Consider the following 17,540-nt stretch of genomic DNA (forward strand, 5'->3'; position numbering starts at 1 on the left):
GTCTTGCGGATTCGAACTGCCAACCTTCAGGTCGGCAGTTCAGCAGCACAAAGGTTTAACCCATTGTGCCTCGACGGCCCCCCATTTTAGCTGTTTATTCTCCCCCCTTCCCATATCATAAACGAGGGTTCTTTCCATGACAGTTAAATGGGTAGGGAATAATAGGAAAATGAGGAAATTGTTTGAGTCCTTCAACCTAAAAAAGAGGTGGGTAGGTAATAGGCAAAATGTAGATTTATGCTATAATACATATTTACGCAAGTCTCATGCAATGTCAAATCTAACACACACCTCAATTTTCAAAACTCTGAAACCAAAAAAAAAAAAATGCTGGTGAATGTAATGCACAGCAACAAAAACGGCATCCTTTGTCATTTGCCCAAAAAACATGTGCATTACAGTGGCCACATGTTTGTAATTCCTTCTTTAAAAACAAAAGTATTAGTACACCTAAGCTTTCAGCAATGGAAAATAAAACCTTGTGTTGCATCCACTTTAATTGTATGAGGTCATGGAGGCTGTAGTTTGGGATCATGGGGGCTGCCAAAGAATGCTGATGTCTCGCCAAACTACAAATTCCAGCATTGCATAGCATTGACCACGGCAATTAAATTAGAGACGAGGTCCCTCAAATAGGAGTTCTAGGTGCCTTGAATATCTTCCCCTTTTGCTTTTGCTCAGCACAAAGGTTCTCATATTAGGTGAATGTAGTGAGGACCCTAATTTTTGAAAGGTAATTTAGGCAACAAAAAGAAAACCAAACAAAACAAAACCAAGCATTAGCTTTGAGTCAGTACGGTATTTGGAAGTATAATTGAAATCAAAGTATCCTAGTCCCTGATTTTTTTCCCCTAGAAAATATGAGCATGTAAGAAATTATTAGCTAAAATATCTAACCCAAATCCCATTCTATGTCTAACACACCTACTTGGTATTCATTATGTCTGGACTGTTTACACTAAAATGAAGAATTCACCACCACCACCACCAATTCTTTGTATTTATTGCATTAAGCCTGCATAACTCCAGTGATTCTTTTGGTTTTCTAGTGTACCTCTTTCTCAGCTAAGGAACATGATTATTGATGTTGTCCGAATTCTGACATTCATGTACAGTTCTCTGGACAGGTAAATATTCCTTATAAACTGCAAATATAAACTTTCTTGCTATGTAATTTAAATTTGTCTTTATACAGACTTCATTTAAATGTCATAGCTGATCACTGTATTGCAAACTATTCTTCAGAGTTCTGAGAATTTCAGATTCTTTGGATCACAGGAAAGCTATTCTGGAACCTCTATAGTCATTTTTGATGTGTAGAATTAATTGAATAATTAAGCCCATAACATATAATTTATGTTTTTCTTTGAAACTATTAACTAACCTGCTTCGAATAGAATTTCCCACCGAACATCATAATTTCCATTTCATTTTAAGTTCCTGAAATATCATATGACAAACATAAGGCTCAAAGAGATACTTCAAGCTTGTCCAAGAGCTTGCATATTATCCTGTTAACAAACTTTCTTTGAATAGCAAGAACCTATGCCATTCTTCCAACCATTATTAAAGTAGTTCCTATTGTTCCACTTATAATGTTTGTAATATGTGGGTTCAGTAATGCTTATTTCAAAACAAAGTAACATTGAGTGCTATAATCACACAAAGGCTAACACAGGGTCAAGGAACATGGGGATTTGGGCCAATGAAGAGGGACCTTCCTCCAAATTCCAAAATCATCTCCTCAACTAGGATCTCTCTTGAACCAGGTACTGTTTTTCCCTGTCACACTGAGGTGATTATTTGTAACGTGGACAATTTTTCCTTCCTATCAAGTACCTTTTGGTGGAGAAGGCAGGCATAGATGTGTTCTGTCTTCAAAGAAAGTGACTTTATCAGGTTAATTATAACACTAGCCAACACTTACTGTACAGGTCGAATATCCTTATCCAGACTGCTTTAGGTCAAATTCTTTTGGGGGGATGGATTTTGAAATACCAATAGTTGCACATACATAGATAACACTGGCCAACACACATTTTAGTTCCTCAAATGTTAGATCTGTTTCTGGGTTTATCTTTCCTGCTGATTCCAAAAATGACACCAGTTTTCTCCTAGCAGCACTAGTTTTTGAGATGCAAAACATCTACCGTATACTAGTTGCCATCTGTTCACCTATAGAAAACAGTGACAACTATATCTAAGAAATTAATACTAATGAGGTCTATCCAATGCAAATTTCTTAATCGCACCCCAGTAATCCCAGGAACAGACATGAAAATCAAAATACCAAGAACTGGGGGGGGGGGGGGGGGAGGTGTAATCCCACAAAAAATAATAGCTAAAAGGAATCTTCACTTGTTTTAAGTATTTAACTAATTTGAATGAAATTCTGTAATGTGTATAGCTTATTTTAAAAATCCCACTTGTTTCTCATGCTATTCATTCTATTTATACCCTTAAAATCCAAATGCTTGCCCCATCTAGTTGTTCTTTTTTATTTTCTGACCATTTACTTCCGCTGTATCATCCTGTTATGAAGCATTTTTGCTGTACAGTTAGCTCATTCAGAGAGCTTGTATGTTCCTTGTTGCTCTGACATCTGCTTTATGTTTGTTCAGTGCTTTTTGTCAAGTAGAAAACACTTCGCGGTTGGATCATTTCTTCAGCCTGTTCTTCCAGCAAGCCCTTCAGCCCAAAAGGCTTGACTCAGATGCCAGTCTAAGTAGTCACCAATATGATAGCTGCAGTGCGTTACTTTTATACAACTTTCCAGGAGTACGGTGGCTATTGTTGCCACAAGAGATTAAGGTAATAATGCCTATGGCTTTCTAGAGATAGGTTAGCAGAAGAAATGAGATAGTAGTAGTAGTTAAAGTTCTCTGTGCAGAAATTTCCAAATGCTTGTGGTATATTAACTTCATATTTATGTGCTGCATGTATTTATTGCACAATTTCTACAGAGAAGTTGCTTCCATCCTGAAATAGACAGGATATGCTTTCATCGCTGGAAACACTGGGTTGTTGTAAGTTTTCCGGGCTGTATGACCATGTTCTGGAACATGGTCATACAGCCCGGAAAACTCACAACAACCCAGGATATACTGTTTCTGTTTTGATGAAGAGTTGCATATTATTGATGCATTTCTTTAAAAGCGTAGTTTATGCCAGAAAAGTGGGTCATCCTGTTATTACATGGAAAGATAGCATCAATCCATGAAATAATATTTAAGAAAATACTATTGTTCTTTCTGGGGAAGAGATACAAAAGAACAGAGAAATGCAGTGACTTGAATGCCAGCTGTGTGGCTTGCCATTCTGGTAAAAACTAATGTTTCTCACTGAGCCTTCTTGTTTACATGCTTTGTTTACATACTTTTTTACAAATTATGTTCTTCTAGGTATAGAGTATTGTTTTGGCAATTACTTGGATCTATCAATAAGAGTGAATATTTGCAAAACTGAGTCTAACCAGCTAGATGCTGAAGTGTGCAAATTGAATACTTAGATAGAACAAAGATAGCATGTGATAATGTTTTGGAATATTTCCATAGAGACCAAAACTGAAGCCAGAATGAAAAAGATTTTTTAATAACTCTGCTGGATACTAAAGCTTTGCCAGATCTCAGGGAACCCTCATGCTTTGTTTTAATCCATGGAAAAAAAGGGTGATTGGCAGGTCCTTTATATTAAACAATAAGTTTATGGGCTGAAAAGTAGAATGTTTTTCTTTCATTTCTGAAGGGGGAAGTATGGTGCTACCAAATCTTTCCGTTTGATCATGTTTACACACATCCAAAACAGTGTGATGCTGGAGTTTGCTTTGATTCTGGAAGGGAGAAAATTACTGTTGCTGACTGCGTTTTGGGGCATTGTTTTATTATTGTGGTGTAGATTAATGTCTTCACCATTTCTGGGAAATTTTGCTGGTAAAATATGTTCATTTACTGTGTATATATTTCAGGTAGAAATCGATACAATTCTTAGTGACTTGGAGGCAGCAGACTTTGGAGAACTGGTAAGGAATCTGTTCTTAATACAATATATTACATGTTCATGCCAGTCTGTTCAGAGCTCACCTATTGGTGAGGGACACTGCGTTGTAGTTGCTTATTTCAAAGTGAATCAACCACTTTTAGTCTTAAGGCCAGAATGAGAAGGGAAGCAGTTCATCAGAAATCGTAACAAGCATCAGGTCATGACAAGAGTTCCGCTATTGATATTTACAACTGCTTCCCCCATTCTGCTTTTTGTTGCTTCTGCTCTTCTTTATATGTTTTAGAAGGAAAGGATTGAGTTCATAGTTGCAGAAACAAAGAGGAGAAACATCAGTGGTCTCCTCTTTGCTTTTTTTCCTCTCCATACCATGCTACCAACTTTCACATGGCAGGCAAGCAATGACTGCTCCTTCTGCTCCTTCTCCTTGCTATCAGTGTCTTTTCCTCTCATAGGAGTGGGAGAAACTAGAGCGAGCATCCTCAAACTGCAGCCCTCCAGCTTTTTGGGTCTACAGCTCCCAGAATTCCTTACCATTGAACCAGCTTGGCTAGGGCTTCTGGGAGTTGGAGGCCTTTAGTTTTCAGTGTCAGTAGTTCTGTCTCCCAAATAATTCATGTATGGGTTTCTTCTTATAGGTATGTCATTGACTGCAGGATATTTAGTGGAAGTGATTGGACTTGTCTAAAATTGTAGACTTGGCCAAAGAACTTGTGGCAAGTTGAAATCTTTTGACATAAATAGGGTCAGGTGGGGGGCAGTTTGAAATCCCTTAAATCTCCAGTACGGGAGACCAATTTGGTAATGTTTGTCCTGTAAATAGGATTCAGGAAGTATAATTTATCTTTGGTTGTTTATTTGCTAATCATTATAACTGGAACAGCAAGAATAAACCATGATTTTAAAAAATGAGAGCCGTTTAAAAATTGCTACTCAAATGATATTGTTGGTGAATAATGTGTATTGTCCTACAGACACTATCATAAGCTGTGTGTTGTAATCATTCCACTGCTTTCGTTGTATTTAGAAATATTTTATTATAGATGCCTTACTGTTTGTGAAAAAAATTCTGGTGACTTAAATGCAAGAAGTTATGCTGTCCTAAAATTAATGGATTATGTTTCTTTTATAAAGTAAAGGTAAAGCTTTCCTCTGAAATTAAGTCTAGTTGTGTTTGACTCTGGGGGGTGGTGCTCATCTCAATTTCTAAGCCGAAGAGCCAGCGTTGTCCGTAGACACTTCCAAGGTCATGTGGCCAGCATTACTGCATGGAGCACCGTTACTTTCCTGCAGAAGTGGTACCTATTGATCTACTCACATTTGAATGTTTTCAAACTGCTAAGTTCACAGAAGCTGGGCCTAAGAGTGAGAGCTCACCCCGCACCCCAGATTCAAACTGCCAACTTTTTGGTCAGCAATTTCAGCAGCTCAGCTGTTTAACCCACTGCATCACCAAGGGGCCCTTTAAAATTCATTTAAATGCAGAAATTACCATTACTTGTTAGAAGTGGTATCATAATCAATAAATAAGTTTGAGATATATGTCTTGTTATATTGTATTGAAGAAAGCTGTAGAATGATTACAACTCTATCATTATGGCTTCTATTTTAAATATAATTTACAAGATTTTTAATTGTTACAGTCATAAAAGGTTATATTTTGGTATTAGAACTGTGAAAAGTCCATCTAGTGGCAAGAACCATGCTAACACTGTTGGATATTTATAACCTTGAATAGTATTCAAAACTTGTCAGTCCTATTCTTCTTGGACAAGGGACTTTCAGTTTTATGACAAATATGAATATATAAGAGGATGTTGCACATTTATTTAAAATGTGTGTGCTAGTCATGTAAGGCATCCATCCTAAGGAATTAGAATATTTTGCAAAAAATATCCTTTCTAAGAAAATATTTAAATGCCAAAACTCTTATTTTGTTTTGCTCTTTTCTGATAGTCTGAAGATTATTATGACATGAGACGATTGTATACCATTTTGGGCTCCTGTCTTTTCTACAAGGTAGGACTTTGAAGATGTAATTGTATGTTGGAAAAATTGTTAAACTCAAAATATGCATTTTAGATCATTAAAAAACAATCTGATTATATTTTCTAAAAGTATTGGGTAAGGAAAAAGTGAAAGTGATTGATAGATCACTCTAGCAGTCCTAACTATTCTGACATAGTTAAGAGACAAATGCAAGATAATCCACTTCGGGAGAAAAAAATGAAATGCAAAGATACAGAATGGGGGACAACTGGTTTGACAGCAGTATGTGTGAAAAAGATCTTGGAGTCCTCATGGACAACAAGTTAAATGTGAGCCAAGGATGTGATGTGGCAGCGAAAAAAGCCATTGGGATTTTGGCTTGCATAAATTGATGTATATGTCTAGATCCAGGGAAGTCATGCTAGCCCTCTAGTCTGCCTTCTGGTGAGATCACACCTGGAATACTGTGTCCAATTCTGGGCACTGTGATTGAAGGGAGACACTGACAAGCTAGAATGTGTCCAGAGGGTGGTGACTAAAATAATCAAAGGTCTGGAGAACAAGTCCTATGAGGAGCGACTTAAATTGCTGGTTATTTTTAGCCTGCAGAAGAAAAGGCTGAGAAGAGGCATGATGTCCATGTATAAATATGTGAGAGGAAGTCATAGGCAGGAGGGAGCAAGCTTGTTTTCTGCTGCCCTGGAGACTAGGATGTGGAACAATGGCTTCAAACTACAGGAGAGGAGATTCCACCTGAAAATTAGGAAGAACTTCCTAAGTGTGGGAGCTGTTCAGCAGGGAACTCTCTGCCCCGGAGTGTGGTGGAGGCTCTTTCTTTGGAGGCTTTTAAACAGAGGCTTGATGACCATCTGTTGAGGGTGCTTTGAATGAGATTTTCCTGCTTCTTGGCAGGGGGTTGGCCTGGATGGCCCACAAGCCCTCTTCCAACTCTGTGGCATAGTATTAAAATTGGATTAATCTGTTCTTAATCTTGGGTTGTTGTTGGTGACTGTACTAGATTTCGATGAGGCATATATCAGTCATACACTAACAGACTAGACAGCCTAGAAAAGTATGATTGGAGAATGTAACTTTGCCTCTGAGCCCACCACCATTCCTGTTAATAGGGTTTGTGCAATAAAATTAATTGTATAACTTTAGTAAAACATTTCAATAAATGTGAAGTACAAATATATCAACACAGTGATTCATTGTTACAGTAAAATGAGCTACAAAATACCTTAAGGATTTTTAAATCTATATTAATGTTGCATTTGGTGGGATGCTAATGAATACATAATTTTATTTTGACAAATAAAATATGTAAAATAATCAAACAATGGTAGTATTTATGTATAATTTGGGTTTTTTCTTTTTTATCAGGGATATTTAATTTGTAACCACTTACCAAAGGAGGACCTCATTGATATTGTCTTGTATAGCAGGCATTATGGCCTCTTGCCATTGGCATCAGAACAGCGAATAGGTCAGTTAGTAGTATGGCGAGAAGTGTTTCCACCACATCATCTTCAGCCATGTAAGACTTCTTATGAAGGATACAGAGAACCCAAAGCAAGATACTTTTTACTTATAGTTGGTTTGGTAAGTCTTGTTTGGGGTGGCTATGGCTTCATTTTTCTGTTAGCCAATAAGATGGATGCTGAGATTCCACAGTTGTGATCCATGAGCAATTTCCTTGTTGTTTATGCCTATCCAGAAGGTTTGGTTTGCACCTTTATCATTTTCTTTTACAAGTCATAATAAAACTTCTCTTGTATGTCAAGGATTCATAGCTGTTGTATTGGTCTTTGAAGAGTTACTTTTTTATTGTTACCCTGAATTCTGATATTTTTTATAATTGTTATATAATATAACTAGGGTTCTGAAAAAATATTAAAGTGACATGGACTGTTAAAGCAAATCTGCTGCAAAAGTGGTTTTCCTTTTTCTTACAGAAGCACTTCATGTTGAGTGTCTTGCTGGAAGCAGGAGGCTGTTCTTCCAAAGCCATTGGAAACCCTGGACCAGATTGTATATATGTAGATCAGGTCAAGGCAACTATCCTTCAGTTGGATGGAATAGATTTGTGCATAGATGGGATACTTGAATCCCCTTCTACTCCGCTGGTGTCCTGTGTAGATTGGTTCCTCCCTTCTTCCCATGAGAAATTAGAAAGTTTGACCAATTTGTCTCTTCTCAACAAACTGCACCGTACAACAACCTCCATGACTTCTTCAGGAAACAAAAGAGTGGTTTCTGGCAGTTCTGGGCCTAATCCATTAAGAAATAGTGGGTATTCTGATATCAGCAGCAGTGGTCTTGAAGTAGGAAGTGGAAACTTGAACCCACATGCTGGGCAACCCAAAGGCCATGGTGGATTTGATGAAAGTAATAGCCTCTTTAAGGTACTATTAGTCTTTTTCTTATATTACTTACTTACTTACTTACTTAGGCGATCCCTCATTTTCCGAGGATGATTGTCTTCCAGTATTCTTGTGGGTCCGTATGTGGCTGTGGAGCCCTATTCTTGCTCTGCATCTTCTTCCGCAGTGAGGGCATTGGTTTCCAGGTGGGAGGTGGTCTCAGTCGGGGTTGGCTTGACGCGCCTTCCTCTTGGCACGCTTCTCCCTTTCGCCCTCCATTCGTGCCTCTTCAAATTCTGCAGCACTGCTGGTCACAGCTGACCTCCAGCTGGAGCGGCCAAGGGCCAGGGCTTCCCAGTTCTCAGTGTCTATGCCAGAGTTTTTAAGGTTGGCTTTGAGTCCATCTTTAAATCTCTTTTCCTGTCCACCAACATTCCGTTTTCCGTTCTTGAGTTCAGAGTAGAGCAACTGCTTTAGGAGACGGTGGTCGGGCATCTGGACAATGTGGCCGGTCCAGCGGAGTTGATAGCGGAGGACCATCGCTTCAATGCTGGTGGTCTTTGCTTCTTCCAGCACGCTGACGTTTGTCCGCCTGTCTTCCCAAGAGATTTGCAGGATTTTCCGGAGGCAGCGCTGATGGAATCGTTCCAGGAGTTGCATGTGACGTCTGTAGACAGTCCACGTCTCACAGGCATATAGCAGGGTTAGGACTATTAGTCTTTTTCTTATATATTATTTTGTAAACCTTACATTTCCTGCTATGGTGGGGGAAGGAACATTAGCTTCTGAAGATCTTTCACCCCCTCTTTTTAGTCCCATAAAGTAAACATTTGATCTACTACATTTCCCACAGCTTAGAATAAGGGAGAATTGCCCAAGTACAGGTGTGTATTATAGGAGTAACATGCACTTTAAACTTAGTCAGGCCCTTATACTACAACACTTTAGGAAAGAGTTAAAAACTTGGTTTTTTTTTTCAGCAGGCATTTGATCATGTTTAGACATTAATCAGAACTGATTGCCAATCACTTAGCACTTTATATCTACATTCTGTGTATTCAACTGGGCTGCTATATTGATTACGTGGATCTTTTAACTGATTCTGTTTTAATAGAGGTTGTTTTATCCAATTTATATATCTGGCTTATGTAATATATTATTGTTTTCATGTTGATATATTTTATTTTATGCAACTTGTAGTTTCTCAAGTTGCTCCTGACACGACAAAAATTTTTATGCATTGTGTATTTTCTATATGGCATCTTTGTGTGCTATTTTGTAAGCCGCCCCGAATCCCTATGGGAAATGGTGACAGGGTTTAAATAAAGTTATATACTTTAATATTATTCTTATTATTTAATAGGAAGATTTTATGGCATGATTATAAAACCATTTTTACAGCATATTAGATATTCTAACTATAGGAGGAGTAAATGGTTCCTGTTTCTTCCCTGGTTTTCAAGGGATATCCAGATATGTTCCTGTTCCCATTAACATGGCTGCCAGCTTTCCTCCCAGCTACAAAATATTTCCACCCTGTTCAACTCGAAAAACATGTGGCGAAATCCTGTGTTGTAGCAATTGTAATTCTAGACCAAATAATTCATGGTATATGAAAATGTAGTCCAAGTCAGTTTAACTTATTAAAAGTGTAGAATGTGGCTCTGTGCTGAAATCAACAGTGCTTCTTTCCAATAAATAGCAGAAATTAGATTAAAGATATAAAATGTACACAGCATCTTTCAAAAGTAACTTTATATGTCTTCTAGCACTTGTACCTCAGCATAGGCTCCACCACATTCTAAGATGGGTCAATAGGAGCAGCTTCTGACTTATGACTTAAATATAAATATTATAGTTTCCTTTTTGTTGTTCTGAGCTTTTATTCTTGTTTTTTCAGATCACTAAAAAGAAGAATATTATTCCTAACCCATTTAATGTAGGATCCTTGAAAAGGAGCCTTTCAGATAAAGAAACGGAATTCTATAATGTTATGAAGTAAGAAAACATATTATTGTTACCATCATTTTATCAAAATCATTGTCTCTGTCACCACCATTATTAGCCTGAATTATATTGGTCAGACCCGTTGAATAATGAGTAAAGGTAAAGGTAAAGTTTCCCCCTGACATTAAGTCTCATCGTGTCGGACTCTGGAGGATGGTGCTCATCACTATTTCTAAGCCGAAGAGCTGGCGTTGTCCATAGACATCTCCTTGATCGTGTGGCCAGCATGACTGCATGGAGCGCCATTACCTTCCCACAGAAGTCGAACCTATTGAACTACTCACATTTGCATGTTTTCAAAGCGCTAGGTTGGCAGAAGCTGGGGCTAACAGTGGGAGCTTACCCTGCTCCCCGGATTCAAACTGCCAACCTTTCGGTCAGCAAGTTCAACAGCTCAGCGGTTAAACCCTGCATCACCAGGCATCAATGAGACCACATGTAATTAACATTGATTTGCGGTAATTGGTCTACTATTGTATTTAAGATGAAATCGGATTCAGGCAATTATCATCCTCTTGTAAGGATATTTTCTGGCTATGTTCATATCTTATATAAGGAAGTATGCAGATACATAAGTATGGTTAGGATGCCATTTAATTAATGAACAATAGGAGAGGTACAATTCAGGAAGCCACAGATGCTGTCACATGTGGCAGTCCATCTTTATAATACTTCAGAGCATTTCTTGCTAATGAATGTGCTCTGTCTGTGTGTGTCCTCCCCATTACTTTTCATTTGGAAGCAGTTGCATGTACAATATATTATCTCAGAGGAATATTTCTCTGAATTACCTTGTCTGGGGTAAAGAAGTGTCAGATTAAATATCATAATTCCATGAAACTCTGGCATTGGAAAAAAGGAACTGTTTTTTGGGAAATGTATACGTTTGGAAACAAATGTGACCACTCATTGTTTAATTGTTTGAGATTCAAGGCAGATATAAATTGATTTATAATTAAAATGACAGAGTTTTTTTTTGTTTTTTTTGCTTTTGTTACACTTCTTTTTAACTAATACTTTAAATACCTGGTCTCCGAGAGACCCAGTCCATTACTCAAACCGCTGCATCAAATGGGCGCTCCTTATTGCTTAAGTTAAGCCCAATTCCTTGTCTGTCCTTCCTTTTCTGATCTGGGATCATAGAATCATAGGATAATAGATTTGGAAGAGACAACATGAGCCATCTAGACCATCCCCCTGCCATGCAGGAAAAGCGCAATCAAAGTATCATTGGCAGATGGCCATCAAGGCTCTGTTTAAAAGTTTCCAAAGAAGAAGCTTCCAGCAGGGCTCCCACAACATGGTCCATAGTGGGACAAGGGTCACTACAAGAAGTAGAGTGTTTTGTGGATTTGCTATGACCATGGATACTTTATTAAGTGACCCTGTCGACCACTCCTAAAGAACACACTATGTTTAGTATAAATTTATACCAAAGCTGCTAAATTGTAGAAGTGGTAGCTGTTCTGCTTCTTTTTTGTTTGGACTGTTGAATCCGTTCTGGGTCTGAATGAACTATCCAACGTGATGATGCCTGTCCCCCAAACAGGGAAAGCATATTGGAGAGCATCTTCCTTATCATTCAGACTAAAACCCGTAAGACATTCACAACATCACCAACAGGGAAACCTGCAGCCATTGAAGCTCAGTAAAATTTATTTTACGGTGTCCTGTTGTGGATTTGTTCTGCACTGAAGGATAATTTCTTACTCTAAAGTTGATAGCCCAATAACTTCTGTCTTCTGTTTTTGAAGGCTGACATCTGGTCCTGAGAACACCCTCTTTCACTATATTTCTTTAGAAACAATGCATGGAATTTTTATTGCTCCAACACATGCTGAGGTAGGACAGCTGGGAGGGACAATCCATCCTCAACTCATCAAGAACTTCCATCGCTGTTGCCTTTCCATCCGTGCAATTTTCCAACAAACCATGGTGAGATAAGTATTAAACTGTGATCTTTATTTAGAGGAAATTATTATCTTACTTACAATTCAGTGTTGTATTCTTTATTCAGAAGTGGGCATCATAGAACTCTTGAGTGATTGAGTACAGAATTGTCGTGTAAGTCTTCTTGCATGAGAGCAAAACTATAGTTAGAAAAATTGACTAAAGTGAAGAGATGTGGCTGCCTTGCAACCAGAAAACTTTGGGTTTTTTTTACATTCTACCAGTGATTGCATTATTTTTGTAAAACAGTTGTTAACTAAGGAAATCTTCTCTCAAGTTTAAGTAATAGCAGAAGAACTGGTATTTGCAGAGTTCGAATTTCTGTATCTTGATTTATTGCATGTTGACCTTGATCAAGTATGCCAACAAACTTAATATTGCATGTTACAAGAAGCAGACTGAAGTCTGTAGTTCTCCTCCCACCCCCACCCCCCAATATGGAAGAGGAAGTACTATCATTACAGTGAACTGGAACTTCCAGCATCCCTCAGCTTAGTTTCTGTGTGTAGATAACACAGGGCATCTTTCTTATCATCTTAATATTCCATAATCTAAAGCATCTCTCTATTCTGAGAATCTGTCTATCTACACAGAGAAACTAAGCTGAGGAATGCTGTAAGTTGCAGTGCAGCATTGCGAGTTCACTCTTTTCTAAAGCATTTTGTTTCTACAGATTTCTAAAAGCATACTGTTCCTATTGGCATCTGAAAGCATACTGTTTCTAAAGACTTCTAAACTGTACTGTTTCTAAAATGGAATCTGAGTCCTGAACGATCTCAGTTCTGATCACATGGTCTGCAGCCATCCCCACAACCTAGAGTTAAGAAAAACTACATACCAATACACACATATACAATACAGTACCCATTCTGAATTATATACATAACTAATAACTACTGGAGGCTTGAAGAAGGTTTCTATTTCCAACAGATGCAACTTTGATTACCATCTCAGCTAGACTTCTAAACATTTTGTAACATCTCAGACGGGCTGCTGGTATGATCTTGTTAGTTCGTTATTGGGATTCTTTTAGCAAGGGGCCTAGAGATGCAGGAGAAGGACCAATTACAGCAGCTAAGATTATGAAGAAACCATTGGAAACCTATTTCCATTTGTCATTTTTATTGTTGACTTCATGAAATTTCCAAGGGGGTAATAAGTCTTTCTCTAGAAGAAAGAGAATGTGCATATTGTGCTTCGCTATGTCAGCTGGTCTCACAAGAACTATTAATCCCAGAGTCCCTCATACAGAGGTGAGAGGGAGAGACATTAAGGGGCAAAGCACCATATTTAGATTCTTATGGAACAATTACATTAATCTGTTGAGGAAGAACCAACAGAGAGTCTATGACACTTCAGAGGCTAACAAATCTAAAATGTCATAGCCTTTCATGAAGAGATGCATGAAATATAATCCTCAGTTGGCAAATATAACATGAGGCTGATGAATTTCTGTACCATATAGTTAAATATAAAACTTCCCGTTATAAGTGCTTCTAGAGGGAAGTGGCAGGTAAGAGATACAGCTCCTAGTAAGATTTGCAAAACATAATATATGTGAGTAAATGTCCAGCCCACATTTTAAGGTAATTTGAACATACACTCCATACTACCATGTTTGGGGGTTGCAGGAAAAGACTGCACAATTCCTGGTACACTTTTATAAAGGAATACAGTCTTCTTTCATATTTAGAGGATGCAATGAGATGATGCTGTATCTGAGGGAAGGTTGTCATGCATTTGTACTAACCACAGATAGTTTATACACAATGTTCATCAAGTATTCTTTTTAACAAAGTGAATAAAGTAATGCATAAATTTTACTACATGTATTTTTATCTCAACATTAATGCATGTCTTGTCAAAACAGATGTGTTCTTATATACTGTTTTGAAATAACACAAACATAATATTTTTCGGTGTATGCCAAAAGCTGAGCAAAGTAGGTAAAATGTGCTTTCAGCAAAGTATTTCAAGTGATAGGTTCAGCAAGAAAATCTACCTGTCAGGTACATTCAGTGATCATTTTTCCCAGCACAATTTGCAACATTTATCTGTGGCATTGTGTCCAGTTTTAATCATATTTATAGCCAAGTTACTTTGGGAGTAAATATTTAAATAAGAAGAAATTATACAAGGTACTGTAGCTTTTGTATCTGAAGATCTCCAAAAGATAGCTAGGATAGGTCTGGATGAAAGCGAATAAATTGAAATTGAATCCAGACAAGATAGAGGTCCTCTTGGTCAGTTGTAAGGCCAAACAGGGTATAGGGTTACAGCCAGTGCTGGATGGAGTTACACTCCCTCTGAAGACACAGGTTTGCAGCTTGGGAGTGATCCTGGATTCATCGTTGAGCCTGGAATCCCAGGTTTCGTTGCTGGCCAGGGGAGCTTTTGCACAATTAAAACTTGAGCACCAGCTGCAACTGTAGCTTGGGAAGTCAGACTTGGCCACGGTGGTCCACGCCCTGGTTACTAGATTATTAAAATGTTCTCTACATGGGATTGCCTTTGTAGATTGTTCGGAAGCCTCAATTGATCCAACTGGCAACAGCCAAGTTGCTCACCGGAGCGGCGTTCAGGGAGCACACAACCCCCTGTTACGTCAGCTCCACTGCCTTCCAGTCTGCTACTGAGTACAATTCATAGTGCTGGCTTTAGCCTATAAAGCCCTAAACGGTTCCAGCCCAGTTTACCTGTCCGAACATATTTCCCCTTATGAACCAGCTCAGTAACTAACTAAGATCGTCTGGGGAAGCCCTGCTCTCGGTCCCACCTTTCTTGCGAGAGCAGCTGGTGGGGACAAGACACAGGGCCTTCTTAGTGGTGGCCCCTCAGTTGTGGAACTCCCTCCCTAGCGATATTAGATCAGTCTCCTCCCTCCTAGCCTTCAGAAGGAGAGTAAAAACCTGGCTCTGGGAGCAGGATTTTGAAAATAGTGCAGTGCAGTAATTTTAATGTGGAATATTTGCAATTGATTACGGAATGACCTTAGACTCTGATCCCTGGATGGTGTGTTTTAAACATTGAATGTATTTTAATTATGTTAAATATGTTAGTACTTTTAATCCAGTTTAGTTTTAAGTTAACATTGTATGTTTTGAGGCACCGTGCAGGTGCCACTTGTAAGCCACCTTAAGTCCCCCTTGGGGTAGAGAAAGGCAAAATATAAATAAAGTAAATAAATAGACTACTGTTTTGAAATATAAATTTCCATGTAAAAATGTTCCTGGAATCATGCATTTCAGGGTATATTTAATGATTTCATGAACTATTCATTATGTTTCATACAAATTCGTTTTATTGATTATCTGCTTTATTAATATTTATTGCAGAGTAAAAAAGCTGAGAAAAAGTCTGGATTCAAAAAAGCCTCTGACTTGAATAAAGTGAAGGAACATGGTGTACTCTTTGAATGTTCTGCTGACAACTGGACTGATAAAAAGAAACCCCCACCAAGTATAATGTACTGGGTTGTAGGGTATGTGAATGATGTCTGATTTATTTTCCTGCCGATGTGTTGTACCGTGCTAAAAATCCTCAACACCACCTTGCCGTAGTGTTATAATTCAGCAAACACTTCTTGTACAAGGGATCCTTAGTCTTCACATTCCAACCATCTATTTTAGTATACCTTTTGTTTCAAAACAGTACTAAAATGTAGTAAAAGCTTTAAATACAGTTAGCTGTCTTTAAATACAGTTAGCAAAAAAAAAAAATTGAAATGCCTGCTCTAGACTTTTGTCAGTTTTGACATCTGTATAGCTCTATTTTTAGTTCTTTTGCAAGCCATTATAAAAATAGACTGGTTTTAGAATTGTCTAAAAACCTTGTTCTAACACTGAGGTTTGTTATTATTGTTTTTCCTACAGGAGACTTTTCCTAGATCCAAAACCTCGAGAGTTTTATGTCTGCTTTCATGACTCAGTCACAGAGATTGCTGTTGAATTGGCATTCAAGCTATCCTTTGGCTTAGCACTGTAGATGGGTTTAGCCGTACAGCCACTGGAAAAGGAGCTCTAAAATTTCCAAGGAAATCAATTGTGCATATATCCTTCAAGACCTCAACCATGCAGTATGTAATAGACTAGGATCTTTGTGGCACATTTGGAATCCTGGGGATAAAAGTTCAATCGGGAGGGGAAGTGTGAGATATTATTTCTTCTCAGGTTATCTTATATACTAAAGGAGTGACTACCTTACTTTAAAGGGCTAAAATACTTTGTAATACAAAATAATACTGTATATACTTATGTAAATTTTAAAATATTACTTGTTATAAAGTAAAGTTGAATGAGGCAAAGAAAGGGAGGGATTTACCATTTTGTTTTAGAAACCTGTTTGTAAACTATTTTTATATTTTTTTACAATAAAGGCACATGTTTGCAAAACAACAGTGTGCGTTTTGTATTTTATATTCTCAAACATCTTAATGATTTTTAATTATATATCTATAACATCCTATTCAATATTGTGTTGTTGGCAGATATGTTGCCTATTCAAAACTGTCCATGTAATACCTGTAATTCTTCCAGTTCCTCACATGCAGTCATGGTCTCTATTATTATAATACATAAAATATGTCAAATGCAGGGCTGCAGGAAGGGAGAGCCAATGCAAATTACCAGACCCTGGAGGTCTGAAGGATTTATTTGTTTTTTTGTTTTTGTTTCGTTTTGTTTTTTTGGCAACCCAACTGCACAGTTCTCAAGAAATTCTGTATAAGCCATGTATGTATGTAATTGTTTATTATATTTATACTCTGCCCTTCTCACTCTGAAGGGGCCCTCAGGGCGGCTTACAAGTAGGCAACAATTTGATGTCACGTAAACAGACATACAATAAAATAAATATATACATTAAAAACCAAAAAATTAAAAACATCTCAACTTTAAAACAAATTATTAAAAACCACACAATCCAAAATCATACTCCAGGAGCCAATCCAGTCATAATTGCACTATTCTGTATTCACTTATTGCACTGAAAATTACTGTCCAAAAGTTTGGTCCCACAGCCACATTTTGAATTTCTTTCTAAAAGTCTGGAGGGAGCGTGCTGATCTAATTTCACTGGGGAGGGAGTTCCACAGCTGAGACGCCACCACTGAGAAGGCCCTGTATCTCGTCCCTACCAGTCGCACCTGCGAAGGAGGCGGGAACAAGAGCAGGGCCTCCCCAGAAGATCTTAACCTCCGAGGTGGTTCATAGAGGGAGATACGTTCAAACAGGTAAG

The 17,540-nt window shown here is 38.0% G+C and overlaps 1 protein-coding gene across 2 annotated transcripts in view; it reads left to right on the plus strand.

Moving 5' to 3' along the window:
- INTU (inturned planar cell polarity protein) overlaps window positions 1–16,699 on the plus strand; it is a 48,389-nt gene extending 31,690 nt beyond the window's left edge. For both annotated transcript variants that reach the window (XM_060778957.2, XM_060778956.2), the window contains exons 7-16: window positions 1,050–1,127; window positions 2,622–2,811; window positions 3,965–4,018; window positions 5,953–6,015; window positions 7,369–7,587; window positions 7,941–8,390; window positions 10,249–10,346; window positions 12,110–12,290; window positions 15,641–15,786; window positions 16,178–16,699. In XM_060778957.2, the coding sequence (XP_060634940.2) occupies window positions 1,050–1,127; window positions 2,622–2,811; window positions 3,965–4,018; window positions 5,953–6,015; window positions 7,369–7,587; window positions 7,941–8,390; window positions 10,249–10,346; window positions 12,110–12,290; window positions 15,641–15,786; window positions 16,178–16,289 (1,591 nt within the window). In that variant the 3' untranslated portion in view covers window positions 16,290–16,699. The remainder of the gene's footprint in view (window positions 1–1,049; window positions 1,128–2,621; window positions 2,812–3,964; window positions 4,019–5,952; window positions 6,016–7,368; window positions 7,588–7,940; window positions 8,391–10,248; window positions 10,347–12,109; window positions 12,291–15,640; window positions 15,787–16,177) is intronic.
- The last annotated feature ends 841 nt before the right edge of the window (window positions 16,700–17,540 follow it).

Source organism: Anolis sagrei, chromosome 5, assembly GCF_037176765.1.
Source record: "Anolis sagrei isolate rAnoSag1 chromosome 5, rAnoSag1.mat, whole genome shotgun sequence".
Lineage (NCBI taxonomy): Eukaryota > Metazoa > Chordata > Lepidosauria > Squamata > Dactyloidae > Anolis > Anolis sagrei.